Source organism: Dendropsophus ebraccatus, chromosome 11 (assembly GCF_027789765.1).
Source record: "Dendropsophus ebraccatus isolate aDenEbr1 chromosome 11, aDenEbr1.pat, whole genome shotgun sequence".
Taxonomy (NCBI): Eukaryota; Metazoa; Chordata; class Amphibia; order Anura; family Hylidae; genus Dendropsophus; species Dendropsophus ebraccatus.
In genome coordinates, this window is record NC_091464.1 from 26,956,817 (window position 1) to 26,973,963 (window position 17,147).

Consider the following 17,147-nt stretch of genomic DNA (forward strand, 5'->3'; position numbering starts at 1 on the left):
TATAATAAACAAGCGATACTTGCCTGTCCTTGCCTCTGAAGCATTACTTTACTGCATCTGAAATCTGAACTGAGATGATGCACTGCCTACCCAGCCAATCAAATTGGGGCAGGAAACCGCTGTAGTCACTGATTGGCTGAGCGGGCAATCCATCAGCTGGGTTGGGTATTTCCACCCCTGTCATGACGATCTTGGAACTTGGGGAAAATGAGTTCTGGCAGGGATCCCGGAGGTAGTGATGCGGAGGTTCCGGAGCTCGGGAAGAGGTAAGTAGTGATTTTTTATTCTGTTCTCCTGCCTGCTGAAAAATTTTCATTGTGCCAACAACCTAGAGAATCCTAATACTGCCTATACTCACTACTTATAGGTATCCTTTCAAATTAGTTTGAAGAATCATAAAAAAAAAAAAAAAATACACGTTAAATGTAAAACGTAAAATTCCCAAAAGAGCGGAGAGGTATAAGGCGGTAAGTCTGTCAGCCAGAGATACCAGCGCTGCTAGAATAATCTGTAACCAGCAGGAATCACATGTTCTATCTGTTCCTTCAGACTAAAGTGATATGTTCCCTGCTGCTGGCTATAATAATTCCAGGAAGCTTTAGAAAGAATCAAAGAAGATTATGTGTGTCTGTTTCTGAGTATGGATAATAAGCGAGGATGTGACTCTGGAGATTTACCTTTGTATCATCTACAATCTAGATGACAGGCAGGCACATGATGCTTGTATATATACTGTATTTTACAGAAGGTTATCCTATCTTTATTGCAATCAGAACCGCAATAATGCTCTGAGGATAGGCAAGCCTTATAATGCCACATTGGGCATCTTGAAAGTAACTCCTAATGTATTATCTGAGTTTTGACAATAAAATAAAAATTATGATTTTTTTTTTTTTGCATTGGTCCAAGGAAATCGACTCCTTAAGGGCAAAGCCAATTATGGCCTTAAAGTGTCACTCTGATTTACATCAAGGATGCAGAACCTGCAGCCATGGCATTCAGTGCAGCCCCAAACCATCAGGACACAGAAATGTGCGTGTGAGTCCCAACAGTTCAGGAGGAATCGGCTGTCTAAAGCCTGACTGGTGTTCTCCCATTGGTGCTTTCTGAATCCCTGTGCCTGGAACTGCCCTAGGCTTAACACAATGCATGACTTTACAGAGTTGTCTTTTAAAGGGATATTGCCAATCTGCGACATTTATGATATATGCGCAGGATACGGTCTAATGGAATGTAGTGCAAGAACTGTATTTGGGTTAACTTAAAAAGAAAGAAGTTTGTTGGTTTGGCATTTGAATACCAGTGGCTGAAGAAGCTGCATGCAGCCCTAGGGAGTCCTGAAAAACATGGATACAGCTATAGGCTATGTTCACACGACAAAAAAAAAAAGAGAAAAGGCGGACGCATTTTCTATTTAACAAAACGTCCGTTATTGCCGCGATTTAATGAATGCAATGCAATGTATTGAAGTCAATGGTATGACGGACGTCCAATGCACAAAGTGTATAAAATGACAGACATTATCTGCACAGACGGCAAAATAGTAAACATGTCAATTATTTTCGGACGTCTTTTGCAAACAGCAGATCTTATTTTTTAGTTGTTCACATATAGATTTACATCAGCGATCTGCGACCTGGAAGTTTCCCAGCACGATGTAAAAGCTGCAGACACGGACAGCAACTAGAGAACTACTGATGTAATAGTACAGACCTACAAACACTCATATATTATGCATGTGACTTCTAGATGCGCACTGAATAATACAGGGCTGGAAAAACAGCCTGGTCACCATGGTAACTATAGAAAAATAAAAAAAGTCACCTGTCAACTTGGTAGAAAATGAATGCGATGGAAACCACATCCCCATTTCTTCCCCGATAACCGTGCGATGTTGCCAGTGATCCCAACAACATTATACGGGCATGGAGGAAGGGGGACATGCGGCATAAGTACCACAGCGTTCGGAATACGTGTGGAAATTGGTCTCATCTGTGCAAGGTCACCTTGTTGTAGTGGATGGCATCACGTTATTTGCTCACTATGTGGTCCATGAACCTTGCGTTATGTATATAGCAGGGATTCAATTTAAAGGGGTTATCCAGTGCTACAAAAACATGGCCACTTTTGCACCACTCTTGTCTCCAGATTGGGTGGAGTTTGAAGTAAATGGAGCTTAAAGTGACACTGTCGCCCCCTTTTTGCATTCTGACTTCTCTACACAGGTGTAAAAGGTAAATTTAGCCGTTTTCATACCTTATTTTATCTGATACATCATGCTGCTTGTTTAAATAAAAACTGATCTTTTATCAACAACAGATTGTGCTAAGTGGGTGGGGCTTCACAGCAACAGCACTATTTAGCCCCACCCCTCCATGACGTCATCGGCATATCGGCCCGCCCCCTAGACACCCATTGGTATGGGCCGGCCTAGAGGAGCTGGGGCCTAGACCTTTAGGCCAGCCTGCTCCAATGGTCGACGAGGGGGCGGGGGCCTATGTGCCTATGACGTCATGGAGGGCGGGGTCAATGGTGGCGCTGTGGGTGTAGCTAAATGGTGCCGTTACCGTGAAGATCCACCCACTTAGCACAATCTACAGTTGATAAAAGATCACTTTTAACTTAAACAAGCAGCATGACATATGATATAAAATAAGGTATGAAAACTGCTAAATTTACCTTTTACACCTGTGCAGAGAAGTCAGAATGCAAAAAGGGGGCGACATTTTACATGCAAACCGCACCTGAACTGGAGACAAGAGAGGGGGAAAAGTAGCCATGTTTTTGTAGCGCTGGATAACCCCTTTAACTGCAAACCACACCTGAACTGAAGACAAAAGTGGGGCAAATGTGGCCATGTTTATGTAGTGCTGGATAACCTCTTTTACTTGATACATTCAATGTCTGTGCCCTGTGCCAAGAGAGTGCCAGACCACATAAGCTTCCAGCTGTCCAGAGATGCCACAGTCTGCTCCTGGCAGGCAGAGAGATCTTATAGGCACTCCCAGGGTGGAGGGTGGAGACGGCTATGCTAAGTTGCCAACAGGTGTTCAGTTTTCCAGTGACTATGGGGGAGATTTATCAAACATGGTGTAAAGTGAAACTGGTGAAATCAGATTCCACCTTTCATTTTCCAAAGTAAAGGGAATGAAAAGTGGAATCTGATTGGTTGCTAGAGGCAACTGAGCCAGTTTTACTTTACACCATGTTTGATAAATCTCCCCCTTTGGGTGTAAAATCTACATCTGACATTGGAGGCCAGTATTATAGAAAATAGGAAAGCCATTGACCATCTTACCTTTGACACATGTTGGTTTGGTGATAACATTTCCTGACCCAATGCCCAGCTGTCCATTAATGTTGCTGCCAAAAACATAAAGCTTGCCATTCCCTAGTCAGAGAAGAGAAGTTATCTTAGTGACAGAATTTAGACAAACATAAAGTGATAGCACAAGGCTGTTTTTGTAACTCTCAATGTAAGGGGAACTTGGGAAAAGGGCACTCACCGTTAAAACAAGAGTCTTTTTTTCATATTCTTTAAGACATTCATGCAGCAAGGAGCGGGGACGCCAGCACCAGGGTGATTGTCAAAGTGTCACAGCTGTTTCGCACTGAATCGTGCCGCTCCTTGCTGCACAAATGTTTTAAAAAATATGAAAAAAAGACTGTTGTTTTAACGGTGAGTGCCCTCTTCCCAAGTTCTCCTTATTTTGATTTTGCATCTATTTTTGCCTCTGAGTGAGCCCCACCTAAACTATATTTACCTTCGCTGCTTTCCCCATGGCTCCCAAGTGAGTGATGTGGTAGTGCCAACCGCTGTGTCTGATTTCTTTCTTTCTGAATTGACTTTGTTTTTGTAACTCTATTCACACACTGCAGATTTGCTGAGGACGTTCTGCAACTGATCGGCAAATAATTTTATATACATTGGCCCAGACTTATCTCTAAAGGTTTTCCACTGTAAAGTGACTGCCAATATGCTAGATCGGTGCTGGCTTACAGAGCATATTACACAGCTCAACTATCATGCGGTAAGAACTGCATGGACATGTTAGCGATGTCTGTGCAGCCCTTGCCCCAAATTGTCACGGTCATAGAAACTTTTGACATGTCATAGAGACGTGAAAAGTTTTGATTGGTCTGGGTCTGAATATTCACATCAGTACCGATCACACTGCGGTGCGTCCAGTCCCTGCTTTGTGTCAGCATAATCAGTCAGGCTCCAAAGACTTAGGCTATGTTTACACTATGAAAAGTACGGCCGTTGTTGCCATCGTCAACAGCCGTACTTTGCACGGGTGAACAATGCCTATTGTTCTATGGGATCCCGGCCTGAGTGTATACACATCGTATGCGCTCCGGCCGGGATCCTGCACGGGGCCGCAAATAACTGACAGGTCAGTTTTCTGCGGCCGCAAATCAGTGAATTGTGGCCATAGGAAACCCTGTCATTCACATAATGAAGCGAGTCGCTCCGGCCGCTTGCTTCATTGTGTGCAGGGGGAAGTTCTGATGCAGGCGCACACTGATGGGCCCGTATCAGAACCCTGCGGCCGAAAGATCATCCGTGCAGAGAACGGCCGGTCTCTATACGTAGTGTGAACATAGCCTTACAGTGTAAGCCTGACCGATCACGCGACACAAAACGCGGTCTTCTCCTGGTTCGTTCTCACGAACGGTACGGGTCTGACCAAGACCCGGACTGATCAAAACGTTTGACTTGTCTCTGTGACATGTTAAAAGTTTTCTATTATGAAAGTGACACTTTCAGTGTAAAATAATAAATCTTATCATATCTGTCCACACTCCCCGGTCCTTTTCTCTCTGCTGATCACAGCCATTGCTGGAACTTCTGAGCCGATCTCTGCAGTGACAGACCACTCAGGCAATCACTGGTATCCTAGGACTTAGTGTGTATTCCTTACTGGCCATAAGTCATTACATCACTGTATATAAATGGTCTTTCTAATATAATTGCATTCACATTTCTGCTCCATATGTGTAATATGAACAAGAACCAGCTCGGCTTTCACATGGCCTTATCTGACACACATATATTATACAGAGAATAGCACAATGTGAGCTTGATATCAATGAGATCTTGGGTTCATATCTAATCTATTACTACAACGTATGGATGTCTGTAAGCCGCTACAAGTTATAGTCACCTGTCCTGGTGCCCATGCAGAGCCGCGTCCTGCTCCTGGACCCTGCCGGCTACGCCACAACCCAGCTGAAGGATGCCCCGCTCAGCCAGTCGGTGACTGGGGCAGGACACCGCTGCAGTCACAAATTGGCTGAGCAGGCTAAATCCCACCAGTCTGTAATGTGGAACATGGGTCTTGACGTAGAAGATGACAGCCAGCGTCTTTTTTACTCCTGCCCCCTCCCCCCCCCACACTGGACTTCTTCTTTAAAGGGGTAGTGCGGCGTTTAACATTTATTTACTAAATAACACACATTACAAAGTTATACAACTTTGTAATGTGTGTTATTTAAGTGAACGCCCGCCTTCCCAGTGTCCCCCACCCCCACCGCGGAAGAGTGGTGCAGTATACTTACTGAATTGCTGTCGACCCCGGCCGCCATCTTGGGTCGACCACATCATCTTCGGGAGGCCAGCCGGACCGCTCCAGCCGTCCCACATGCCGGCCTGCCTCTGCCGCATCATCAGCTGCTTAGCCGCGATTGGCTGAGCATAGTTATGCTGAGCAGCTGATGATGATGCAGAGGGAGGACAGCATGAGGGACAGCTGGAGCGATGCGGCCGGCCTCCCAAAGATGACGTTGTCCACCCAAGATAGCGGTCGGGGTGGACAGCAGTTCAGTAAGTATACCGCACCCCACTTCCGGGGTGGGGGAGACACGGGGAAGGGGGCTATTCACTTAAATAACACACATGACAAAGTTGTATAACTTTGTTATGTGTGTTATTTAGTGAATAAATGTTAAACGCCGCACTACCCCTTTAAGCATTTGCAGCATATTAACATTTTCCATCCCATGTTACTCTCATTGACAACAACTAATAGGGAGTCATCTGCCCACTGAACTAAATGAGGGTTTAAGAAACTGGACCCATACAGGCATTTATAGCATATACTGTGGATGGATGGAGATACCATCTATTAATCCCTTTAAAGGGATTGTCCGGCGATAAAAAATTATTCACAGAATAACACACATTACAAAGTTATACAACTTTGTAATGTATGTTATGTCTGTGAATGGCCCCCTTCCCCGTGTTTCCCCCCACCCACGCTAGACCCGGAAGTGTGGTGCATTATACTCACCGCATCTCGTGTCGTCCACGGTCTCCGATCCTCAGCAGTGACGTCTTCTTCGGGAGGCCGGCGGATCTTCCCGAGTGCCGGCCGCCCTCTGCAGCGTCATCCGAAGCTCAGCCGCGATTGGCTGAGCATAACTGTGCTCAGCCAATCGCGGCTGAGCAGCTGATGACGTGGCCGCGTCATCAGCCGCGATTGGCTGAGCACAGTTATGCTCAGCCAATCGCGGCTGAGCTTCGGATGACGCTGCAGAGGGCGGCCGGCACTCGGGAAGATCCGCCGGCCTCCCGAAGAAGACGTCACTGCTGAGGATCGGAGACCGTGGTCGGCACGTGACAGGTAATGTATAGCGCACCACACTTCTGGGTACACGGGTGGGGGTGGTGGGACACGGGGAAGGGGGCCATTCACAGACATAACATACATTACAAAGTTGTATAACTTTGTAATGTGTGTTATTCTGTGAATAATTTTTTATCGCCGGACAACCCCTTTAAGAGTAATTCGTCTCCTGAAATGCATACTGTCACTACATTAGAAAGAATAAAAAAAAAAAACAAGGTAAGGTAGCATAATCCAGTTTTCAAAGGAAAGAAAGCTGCCCCCCCCCCCCACACACACACACACAACATCTCTCTAATGAAGCACTATGGTGTGTAAGTTTGTGCAAGCAGCCACTATTTGGAATACACGTCTCATTACAGAATGTTTTCTTACAGTCAGTGATTGTCGTTTTTTATATTAGTTTTGTATATTTTATTCCACAGACTCACCGCCCTGACATGAGACATCGTTAAAATGACTCATTAACGGGAAGATGATAATCAGAGTTCCCTCCGCACCTTCCTCAATGGGTCATTCTTATAAGTGCTGATCTAGTCAGATCCTGGAAAGGTTTGTGCAATTGCCTAGCAACCTGTGCCAGACTCAGCGGGTGACACTGCTGAACCCCCAGCCTTCTGCTACATGGCACAATAGTTAGCAACAATTTTTGATAATCACCACCAGCTCTTCTGCCTCTGTATTTTACAAGTTAGAATAGTTTCTCGACCCCAATCGCAGAGGATGGATGTTCAGGCGAGCCATTTTTTATTAGTATTACAGGCCTTTATGACATCTTCCCCCTGGAAGGAACGGCAGCCTTTGAGTTCTGTAAATGTCTTCAAGCTGTGAACAAACGAAGCTTAGAAGGCTGGAAGACATCTTCACTCACCTGTAACTAAGGCCGAGTGCTCATCGCCACATGCTATGAACGCCGGCTTGTCATTCTTCAACCAAAACTTGCTGGGACAATTCTCTGCAAACTTGCTTTTTCCAAATGTGAATACAGCTCCAGAGTCTACAATCGAAAAAAGGTAAAAAAAAAAGGTGTAAGTTAAAGCTGGGGTCAGCAGTAAAGGTTATCTCCTAAGAAAACAACAGCTCTACGGGAAGCAAGAACTACATAATGCTGCGGGAACTTTGTTCTAAACATGAGGAACTCAAAGCCCACATTGGAGGAGACAGGAGGGTTAAAGGGGAACTCCGCATAAGAAAACCTTGTTTTCTATTAAAAGTACATTAAAAGTTATATAGATGTGTCTATACAATGTATTACTGTATCTGTACAGTTCTGCCACACTGGTAGCTGATAGAAATCCAGGAAGTGAAAAAAATGGCCCCTGTGCCAATTCACATTGTCTCCTGCTCCCACTGCTCTCCCACCTTAGGAGACAAATCTTCCATGTCTCTGTCTCACATTGTGTGTGTTTGCTGAGCACAGGCTGATGATGCAGACAGGGGGCAGGGCGTGATGTCACAGGAGGCTTGGCTGGATCCCCCAACCCCCTGAGTGATTCATCATCTCTGTCCGGCCAGAAGCAGTTGCTGCTCTAATTTTACTGATTGTAATGGGTGGGGACTGTGATGATCACATGAGGGAAAGCATTACATTCTGGGAAATGCTAAACCAGGAAGGACAGAAACACAAAACAGAGCAAAAACACCCCAAACAAATGGATTTTTGGTAGTTTGAAAACTGGGATAGACAGGTAAGTAATGCGTTATGCTTCTGCAGAAGTTTCATTTTTTTAACCTCTACCTGGAGTTCCCCTTTAAAGAGATGCCTCTGTCACCCAATGTTACCGCATATGAGCCTCACTGAAGAACATGGGGGGCAAAAGCCCTATAGACAATTCCACTGAAGAACCCCAATGAGCTGGGAAAGAGTTACGTTGCTGGCGGTGGTGGTCTAAACACGCAAAGCCAAACTGGCCCAAAATGACTTCAAAAGTTTTTTTAAAGTGAGAGTATCAATTTAAAGGGAATGTGTCATCAGAAAATGACTTCTTGTTTTTAACAATGTTTTAATGTTAAACATATTTTTAAAAAATTTCAGTTGACATTTTTTTCTCACTATTATTAAATATTACTGATTTGTTACAGTTTTCATTCTCACCATTGGGGCTACAGATAAGCTGAGACTTCCTGATCTGTCTGTGGTGATAAGAGGAGGCTGCTGTAAAGTGATCTGTACAGCATTGCACTGTGACACCAGTAAATAGAGAAGACAATAGCAAATCCCTGTGGAGTGAGCTCTTCACAGGTCACAGAGCACTCTCAGTAATGTTTCACATTCATCTCAAGGGGACAGACTCTGTCTATTGCCGTCTATGTCCATGAGACTTGCTGTAAAGTATGTCACTAAATGCTGTTAAAAACAGCTGAGGCAGCCCCCATATTAACGTATTAAAAAGTGAAATAAATAAAATTACAGTCAGAAAATAGAAACACTGACGCTAATCAGAAAATGAGAATTTAGTCGACATATTCCCTTTAAAGGATTTAGCATCGATGCCCCTTCATTCTGAGGATCAGCTAGAGGTTCAGGTCCCACAATCACCAATGACATAAATAAAAGAATATCCCAGCTCTTCCTTCCTTCATTTTTTTTTTTATTAAAAGAAATCTCCGTGCGTTCCAGGAGATCGGCCACGTGCTTCCCCTTTCTCCTCACTCAATGCCTGGCTGTAAAACCAGTGGCAGGAGCAGGGTCCGGTCTTTAAGCTGTAGGAAAGTGACTGATGAACCCTCCGAACAGGCTAAGCCCCACCCCTCAGTCACCATACAGATAAGGAACAAATCAAATTGATGTCCCAATCTAACTGGTTGCACTAGAGTCAGTGAGGCTATGTTCACGTCTAACACAAAACACAAAAACTGGTAGCACTCCAACACCACAGGTCACAATATGCATGGCTAAAATACAAACAAAAACAGGAAAGTGCAACAGCAACCTGCAAGTACTGGCACTTGCAGGTTGCTGTTGCACTTTTTCTGTTTTTGTATGTTCACATTTAGATTTTTAATGCACTTTACTGTTGTTGTTTTTCTCCATTGAACTTAAGTGAACCCAAATGCCTGACTGTTCACATGTAGTTATGTCCATAATTATGCTAACCATAAGAATAAGTGCATGCTGCTTATTTTGCATCTTTTACTTTTTTCCACAAGGTTACAGAGCCTAAACCATGGTTGATCAGTCGTGCGACCCTATCCTGCAATCAGCCACTGGCAGAAGATTTTTCGTTATGTGAGAATACCCCGATCAGCCAAAAAACCAATACACCTTTAATACCAGATCTCTCCCAACCGGCTCTCATCTTCACCATACATGGGAACATTCGGCATGGTGGAGCATTCCTATGTTCTTTATGGGGAGGAGTAAAGCGCAGTGAGAGAGCTCTAGATGCAGCTTATCTCTCCCAAAACAAAGGGGTTAGCCATGATTTTCCATCACACCTGCCCCCTATTACCACCGACACCATCTGGACAGCTCGGAGAGTCCCATAAACCTTAGATTGACAGCTAAACCTGTTGCAAGCAGCAGGTACAGGTGAATGAAGTCTAAGGTGTATGGGGACTTTTATGCTGCGTTTACACGGAACAATTATCGTGCAAATTTGCACGATATCGATCGCATTTGATCCATAATCGTTCCGTGTAAACACAGTGAACGATCGAGCGGCGAGCGCAAAAACGTTCATTTTGATCTTACAACATGTTCTTAAATCGTCATCCGCAAAAAATTCGCAAATTGTTCCGTGTAAACAGTCTTTCACCGATTCAGCCTATGTGTGAGATAGGCTTAAGCGATCGTAAAACGATTGCAATGAGATTTTTCTATACGATATATCGTTCCGTCTAAACGCTGATTGTTCTAAAAAACACTGTTCTTTCGAAATTGTTAATCGTACGATTAGGCGAATTATTGCTCCGTGTAAACGCAGCATAAATTGTGTGTATTTGTAGACAATGAGGCAGATGGTGATCCTGATATCCAATGTCCCTTTGATAACACCTGACTAGAGTACAAGGCAGGAAGTATTGTCCTGGGAACACAGAAGAAACACACGGAACCGATACCAAGGAACAATAGAGTAATGGTGCGTTTACACAGAGATTTATCTGACAGATCTTTGAAGCCAAAGCCAGGAACAGACTATAAACAGGGAACAGGTCATAAAGGAAAAGACTGAGATTTCTCCTCTTCCTAATCCATTCCTGGCTTTGGCTTCAAAAATCCGTCAGATAAACCACTCTGTGTAAACGCACCATAAAGCAATTCTGGGCACTTTCCTTGGAAGTCCAGGTGACAACTAGCAGCTGTGCAGGAATGAGTGGCTGAAGGATCCAGTCCTGAAGGGTAAATGGTCACATGCTTGGAGACTCCAAAACGCATCATTAGTAGAGGAACCCGACAATCAAAGAAAGATCCATACGGTATATCCATAAGTGGCCGCCTATGCTTGTTGTAGTGATATGAATTACCATGTGTAATCTGTCTGGGACCCAAGGAGTCCCATATTGGGAGTCACATTTTAGCTTCCAGACAGTAAACCGTACAACGTTTTTGGTCAGCTGATCTTTATACACAGGTGGAACAGAACAAGTTATTGGGACTATGAAAGCTCCTAAGAGAAGGTGTGCTGGGCATTGACATGGCTGGCATCCCACATGGATTCCTGCATGAAGAAAGCTGAATATAAAACCATTGCACTGTATTGTTGAAGCACAACAGCTTAGTGAATTATTACAGTAGGTTGAGCAACATTTAGTGAACTGTATAAGCCAAGTTATTCTATCTCCTATATCATGTCATGGATTACGGTTAATAGATCGGGACGCTAGGAACAGGGAACATGAATATGTGCTCCCATTCTTAAAGCCGCAGTTCGGGCCAGTGAACCTACTGATATTTACTGCTATTTACCTCTGGATTCCAGGGCTGTACTTCATATTGCAGAGGGGTCCGGTATATCAGCGTTTTCCGCTAATATGCTAATGAGCGGTCCCGGAGCATTTGGGGTGTTCCCCATAATCCCGGAGCACCCGCTTGGCCGCCTAGCCCGCCCACTATGCACATTCATATATGCATAGCTAGGCCGCTTGTAACGGGCTGCTTCCTGCACATGCGCCATAACAAGTGGCCTAGCTATGCATATATGAATATGCATAGTGGGCGGGCCGGGAGGGGGCAGGCTAGGCGGGACGAGCGGGTGCTCCAGGAGCATGGGGAACGCCCCAAATGCTCCGGGACCGCTCATTGGCATATTAGCAATTAGCGGAAAACGCCGATATAGCGGACCCCCTTAGGGTGCCTTTACACGTACCGTATCGCTGCTTATTTCTCCCACAAAACGCGCATCAAAGTAGCTGCCTTTTTTGTGGTGTTGAACTCGCCTGTGAAAATCATATGAAAATCAAAACTCGCATGTAAAAATCGCACCAAACACGCAGTGAGAATACACATGGATTGGCTTGATAGCAATTAGTATCGCTGTGGATTTATGTACGAGAATCTCACAGCGATAAATATACAGCGATACGGTACGTGTGAACAGACCCTAAGGAATATGAAGTACAGCCCTGGAATCCTGAGGTAAATAGCGGGTGGCACATATCAGCAGGCTCACTGGCCCAAACATGCTGATAGTGCTGCATTAAATTAATGAGACCATGTAAAATGATCCTTATCTGAGGCTAGGTTCACACTACCTTTCTGCAATCTGTTTTTTTCATCCGTTTTCTTGTAAAAATGGATTGAAAAACAGATAAGTTTGTGGGCATCCATTTTGATCGTTTTTTCCATTGACTTCCATTATTTAAAGAAAACTGCACAAACGTTCAACCACGTTTTTGTGTATGTTACAAAAGCGGAAGTCAATGGAAAAACGGATGCACACAAATGCAGATAGAAAAAATGTAGTGTGAACACAGCCCTCTAAAAAATTGCTAAAGGGGTTCTCTAAAACCAAATCACGGCATATTTACCGGATCAATCCGCGATGGGTGGAGATTGATCTCCAAGAGCCCTGACAATCTGCACAGTGGAGAGGTTGTGAAAGACAGCCATCCATACTGATAAACCAATGTGAGGACAATTAAAGGGGTTGTCCAGCGAAAATCTTTTTCTTTCAAATCGACTGGTTTCCGAAAGTTATATAGCTTTGTAAATTTACTTATTTTCAAAAATCTCAAGTCTTCTCATACTTATCAGCTGCTGTATGTCCTGCAGAAAATATTGTTTTCTTTTCAGTTGGACACAGTGCTCTCTGCTGCCATCTCTGTCTGAGACAGGAACTGTCCAGAGTAGCAGCAAATCCCCATAGAAAACCTCTCCTGCTCTGTACAGTTCCTGACATGGACAGAGGTGGCAGCAGAGAGCACTGTGTCAGACTGAAAAGACTGAACAACATTTCCTGCAGGACATACAGCACCTGATAAGTATAGGAGGATTTGAGATTTTTAGATAGAAGTAAATTACAAATCTATATAACTTTCTGAAGCTGATTTGAAAGAATTTTTTTTCCGCTGGATAACCCCTTTAAGGTGGCACTAAGTTCGGACACTACCATTTGATCACTATTGAGCAAGTCAATAGATTTTAGTACCACATCTTTCGCCAACGGAGATGGGCTGCCAGGCGCAGCTTGACCGAGCGTACCAGACAGCTGCCAGGAAGACTTTCATTTGGAAAAAAACTCAAACAGCCAGGCTTTCATTCCTTCTCAGTAGCCCCCTGCACACAGCCGTACACTGTGGGGGAGATTTATCAAACATGGTGTAAAGTGAAACTGGCTCAGTTGCCCCTAGCAACCAATTAGATTCCACCTTTCATTCCTCACAGACTCTTCGGAAAATGAAAGGTGGAATCTGATTGGTTGCTAGGGGCAAGTGAGCCAGTTTCACTTTACACCATGTTTGATAAATCTCCCCCTGTATTCCTATCTGTACACTGTTAGTAATTACAGACAGTATAAAACCAATTGATTTCAATGGGACAATACAGACGGTCTGTATACCTGCAAAATGTCACGTCTGCAGAAACACAGGCCATGCACTTATACGGCTGCACACGGCCCATAGTTACAGAAATCACAGAAGTCAATTGGCCCGTGAAAAAACCATCCCATGTGTATGCTGTCCGTCTTTGCCGATAGTCTCTCTGGCAACAATGGGGGTTCCTAGGGTTGAGACAGGCTCGAGACATCATTCCAAGCGTTTCCCGTTTATCTAAGCACGCCTGTGGATCCACAAATACGGATGTTTTGCAGATCACAAAGAAAATGAAGTGGATTGCGGAGCCGCACTTGGGAAGAAAAGGTCTACTAGATAAGCACTGTATAAGTGAAGGGATGATCCAGCAAAAATCTTTTTCTTTCAAATCAACTGGTGTCAGAACGTTATATAGATTTGTAATTTACTTCTTTTTTAAAAATCTCAAGTCTTCCAGTACTTATCAGCTGCTGTATGTCCTACAGGAAGTGGTGTATTTTTTCCAGTCTGACACAGTGCTCTCTGCTGCCACCTCTGTCCATGTCAGGAACTGTCTAGAGCAGAAGCAAATACACATAGAAAACCTCTCCTGCCCTGGACAGTTCCTGTCTCGGCCAGAGGTGGCAGCAGAGAGCACTGTGTCAGAGTGAAAATAAAACATCATTTCCTGCAGGACACACAGCAGCTGATAAGTATGGGAAGACTTGAGATTTTTAAATAGAAGTTAAATACAAATCTATATAACTTTCTGAAACCAGTTGATTTGAAAAAAAAAAAAACCTGCCCCAGAAGTATACATACTACACAAAGGGGTGTGTAATCACAGCCATCGGCAGCTTATTGCCAGGAGAGGTCTGTGATGCGACAGCCCCTCTAACATTCAAGACCCTATTGCAGCATCGCAGCCAAGCCTCAGTAGTCTGGAGAGCCACGGCCACCACCGCTGTGTTATTCATTGGGATCCACGGACACTATGTCTGAAGGGGATGGGAAGGGGAGTTGTAGAACGAATTCTAACACTAGGTTTACAGCGGCTTCTTGTTCTATTTCTTGCTTTTGGTCCTAACAATCTTAAAGGGGTATTCCAGAAAGGGGAAAAATTTTTTAATAGATTGTAATATTGTAACATAACTTTTTTTTTTTTAAAGTATTGTTTTATTTCCTGTGGTTAGGGTAGCATGACAGTAGTGACACGTCCCCTTTAATTCATCAGCTAGTGACAAATCCAAGCAACATTACAGGAAGGTGTACAGTAATCTATATACCAGATACTAAGGGAAACGCATGAGATGGGTGGATATGTAAGAAACACAATGTATTGATATCACAGCTGTATCTGGTATCTATCAGCCATACAGTGTACAGTACAATGGGACTATGGACACTCACTATAAGCCTGTGCACAGCTGCCACCATGCTGAGGGCCACAGCGAGTGAGAGAGTGCTGTACAGAGGTCACAGGTCACAGATGAGGATACAGAGCAGCCTGGAGGCTGTCAGTGACACCCGGGGCACAGCACCATAACCTGGAGGCTGTCAGTGACACCTGGGGCACAGCACCATAACCTGGAGGCTGTCAATGACACCTGGGGCACAGCAGTCACACATCAGCACCATAACCTGAAGGCTGTCAGTGACACCCGGGGCACAGCAGTCACATATCAGTAACATAACCTGGAGGCTGTCAGTGTCACCCGGAGCACATCAGCACCATAACCTGGAGGCTGTCAGTGTCACCCGGGGTACAGCAGCACCATAACCTGGAGGCTGTCAGTGTCACCCGGGGTACAGCAGCACTATAACCTGGAGGCTGTCAGTGACACCGAGGCACAGCAGTCACACAATAGTACCATAACCTGGAGGCTGTCAGTGACACCCGGGGCACAGAAGTCACATATCAGTACCATAACTAACCTGGAGGCTGTCAGTGTCACCCGGGGTATAGCAGCACCATAACCTGGAGGCTGTCAGTGTCACCCGGGGTACAGCAGCACTATAACCTGGAGGCTGTCAGTGACACCGGGGCACAGCAGTCACACATCAGTACCATAACCTGGAGGCTGTCAGTGTCACCGGGGTACAGCAGTCATAGATCAGCACTATAACCTGCAGGCTGTCAGTGACACCCGGGGCACAGCAGCACTATAACCTGGAGGCTGTCAGTGTCACCCGGGGCACAGCAGCACTATAACCTGGAGGCTGTCAGTGTCACCCGGGGCACAGCAGTCATAGATCAGCACCATAACCTGGAGGCTGTCAGTGTCACCCGGGGTACAGCAGCACCATAACCTGGAGGCCGTCAGTGTCACCGGGGTACAGCAGTCATAGATCAGCACTATAACCTGCAGGCTGTCAGTGTCACCGGGGTACAGCAGTCATAGATCAGCACTATAACCTGCAGGCTGTCAGTGACACCCGGGGCACAGCAGCACTATAACCTGGAGGCTGTCAGTGTCACCCGGGGCACAGCAGCACTATAACCTGGAGGCTGTCAGTGTCACCGGGGCACAGCAGTCATAGATCAGCACCATAACCTGCAGGCTGTCAGTGTCACCGGGGTACAGCAGCACTATAACCTGGAGGCTGTCAGTGTCACCCGGGGTACAGCAGTCATAGATCAGCACCATAACCTGCAGGCTGTCAGTGTCACCGGGGTACAGCAGTCATAGATCAGCACTATAACCTGCAGGCTGTCAGTGACACCCGGGGCACAGCAGCACTATAACCTGGAGGCTGTCAGTGTCACCTGGGGCACAGCAACACTATAACCTGGAGGCTGTCAGTGTCACCGGGGCACAGCAGTCATAGATCAGCACTATAACTTGCAGGCTGTCAGTGACACCCGGGGTACATCAGCACCATAACCTGCAGGCTGTCAGTGTCACCGCGGTACATCAGCACCATAACCTGGAGGCTGTCAGTGACACCGGGGTACAGCAGTCAGTAGCAGAGCCCTCCAGCTCAGGCTGCACTCACATCCAGGAGCCTCTATAACAGACATGACAGGTAGGGGACCGGGCAGGACTAGGAGCTGGCGGCACATACCGGGCACCGGCTTCTCCTCTTCCTCGGCAGCCATGCCCTGCACACGGAGCCGTCTCCCCGGCTGTCACACACACTGCTCCCCGCTACAAGCGGCTCCTCTGCCTGCTGTCTGCGGCCGGAAGTAAACAAACTGCTGGTCTATAGCAACGGAGGCGTGAGCCGCAATGTCAGCTGCGAGCCGACAGCGCCATCGTGTGGACGGAGGATCGAACATCAGCTGCATTCTACAGCTCCTCCGATACATTCACTTCTATGGGGAATCCTGGGGAAAGCTGGAGGACATTGCTGTTATATTCCCACTGACGTATGTAGAGTAGATGTAATACTCAGCTATTATAACTATATATATAAATATAGCTATTATATAAATATATCTATTATAACAACATGAGCCTAACATAACAACACATGAGCCCTAGTTTTTTGCGCCACTAATTGTTCTTTTCAATGGCGGACCTAATTTTTGCATTAAATATGCTTTGAAACCGGAAAAAAATA

The 17,147-nt window shown here is 45.4% G+C and overlaps 1 protein-coding gene across 1 annotated transcript in view; it reads right to left on the bottom strand.

Annotated features, from left to right (window-relative positions):
- Positions 1–16,775, bottom strand: part of LOC138768153 (X-linked retinitis pigmentosa GTPase regulator-like) — a 67,341-nt gene extending 50,566 nt beyond the window's left edge. Inside the window, exons 1-3 of the mRNA XM_069946262.1 lie at positions 16,650–16,775; positions 7,501–7,626; positions 3,299–3,391 (exon numbers count right to left, since the gene is read on the bottom strand). Of these exons, the coding sequence (XP_069802363.1) occupies positions 3,299–3,391; positions 7,501–7,626; positions 16,650–16,683 (253 nt within the window). The 5' untranslated portion in view covers positions 16,684–16,775. The remainder of the gene's footprint in view (positions 1–3,298; positions 3,392–7,500; positions 7,627–16,649) is intronic.
- Positions 16,776–17,147: the final 372 nt, after the last annotated feature.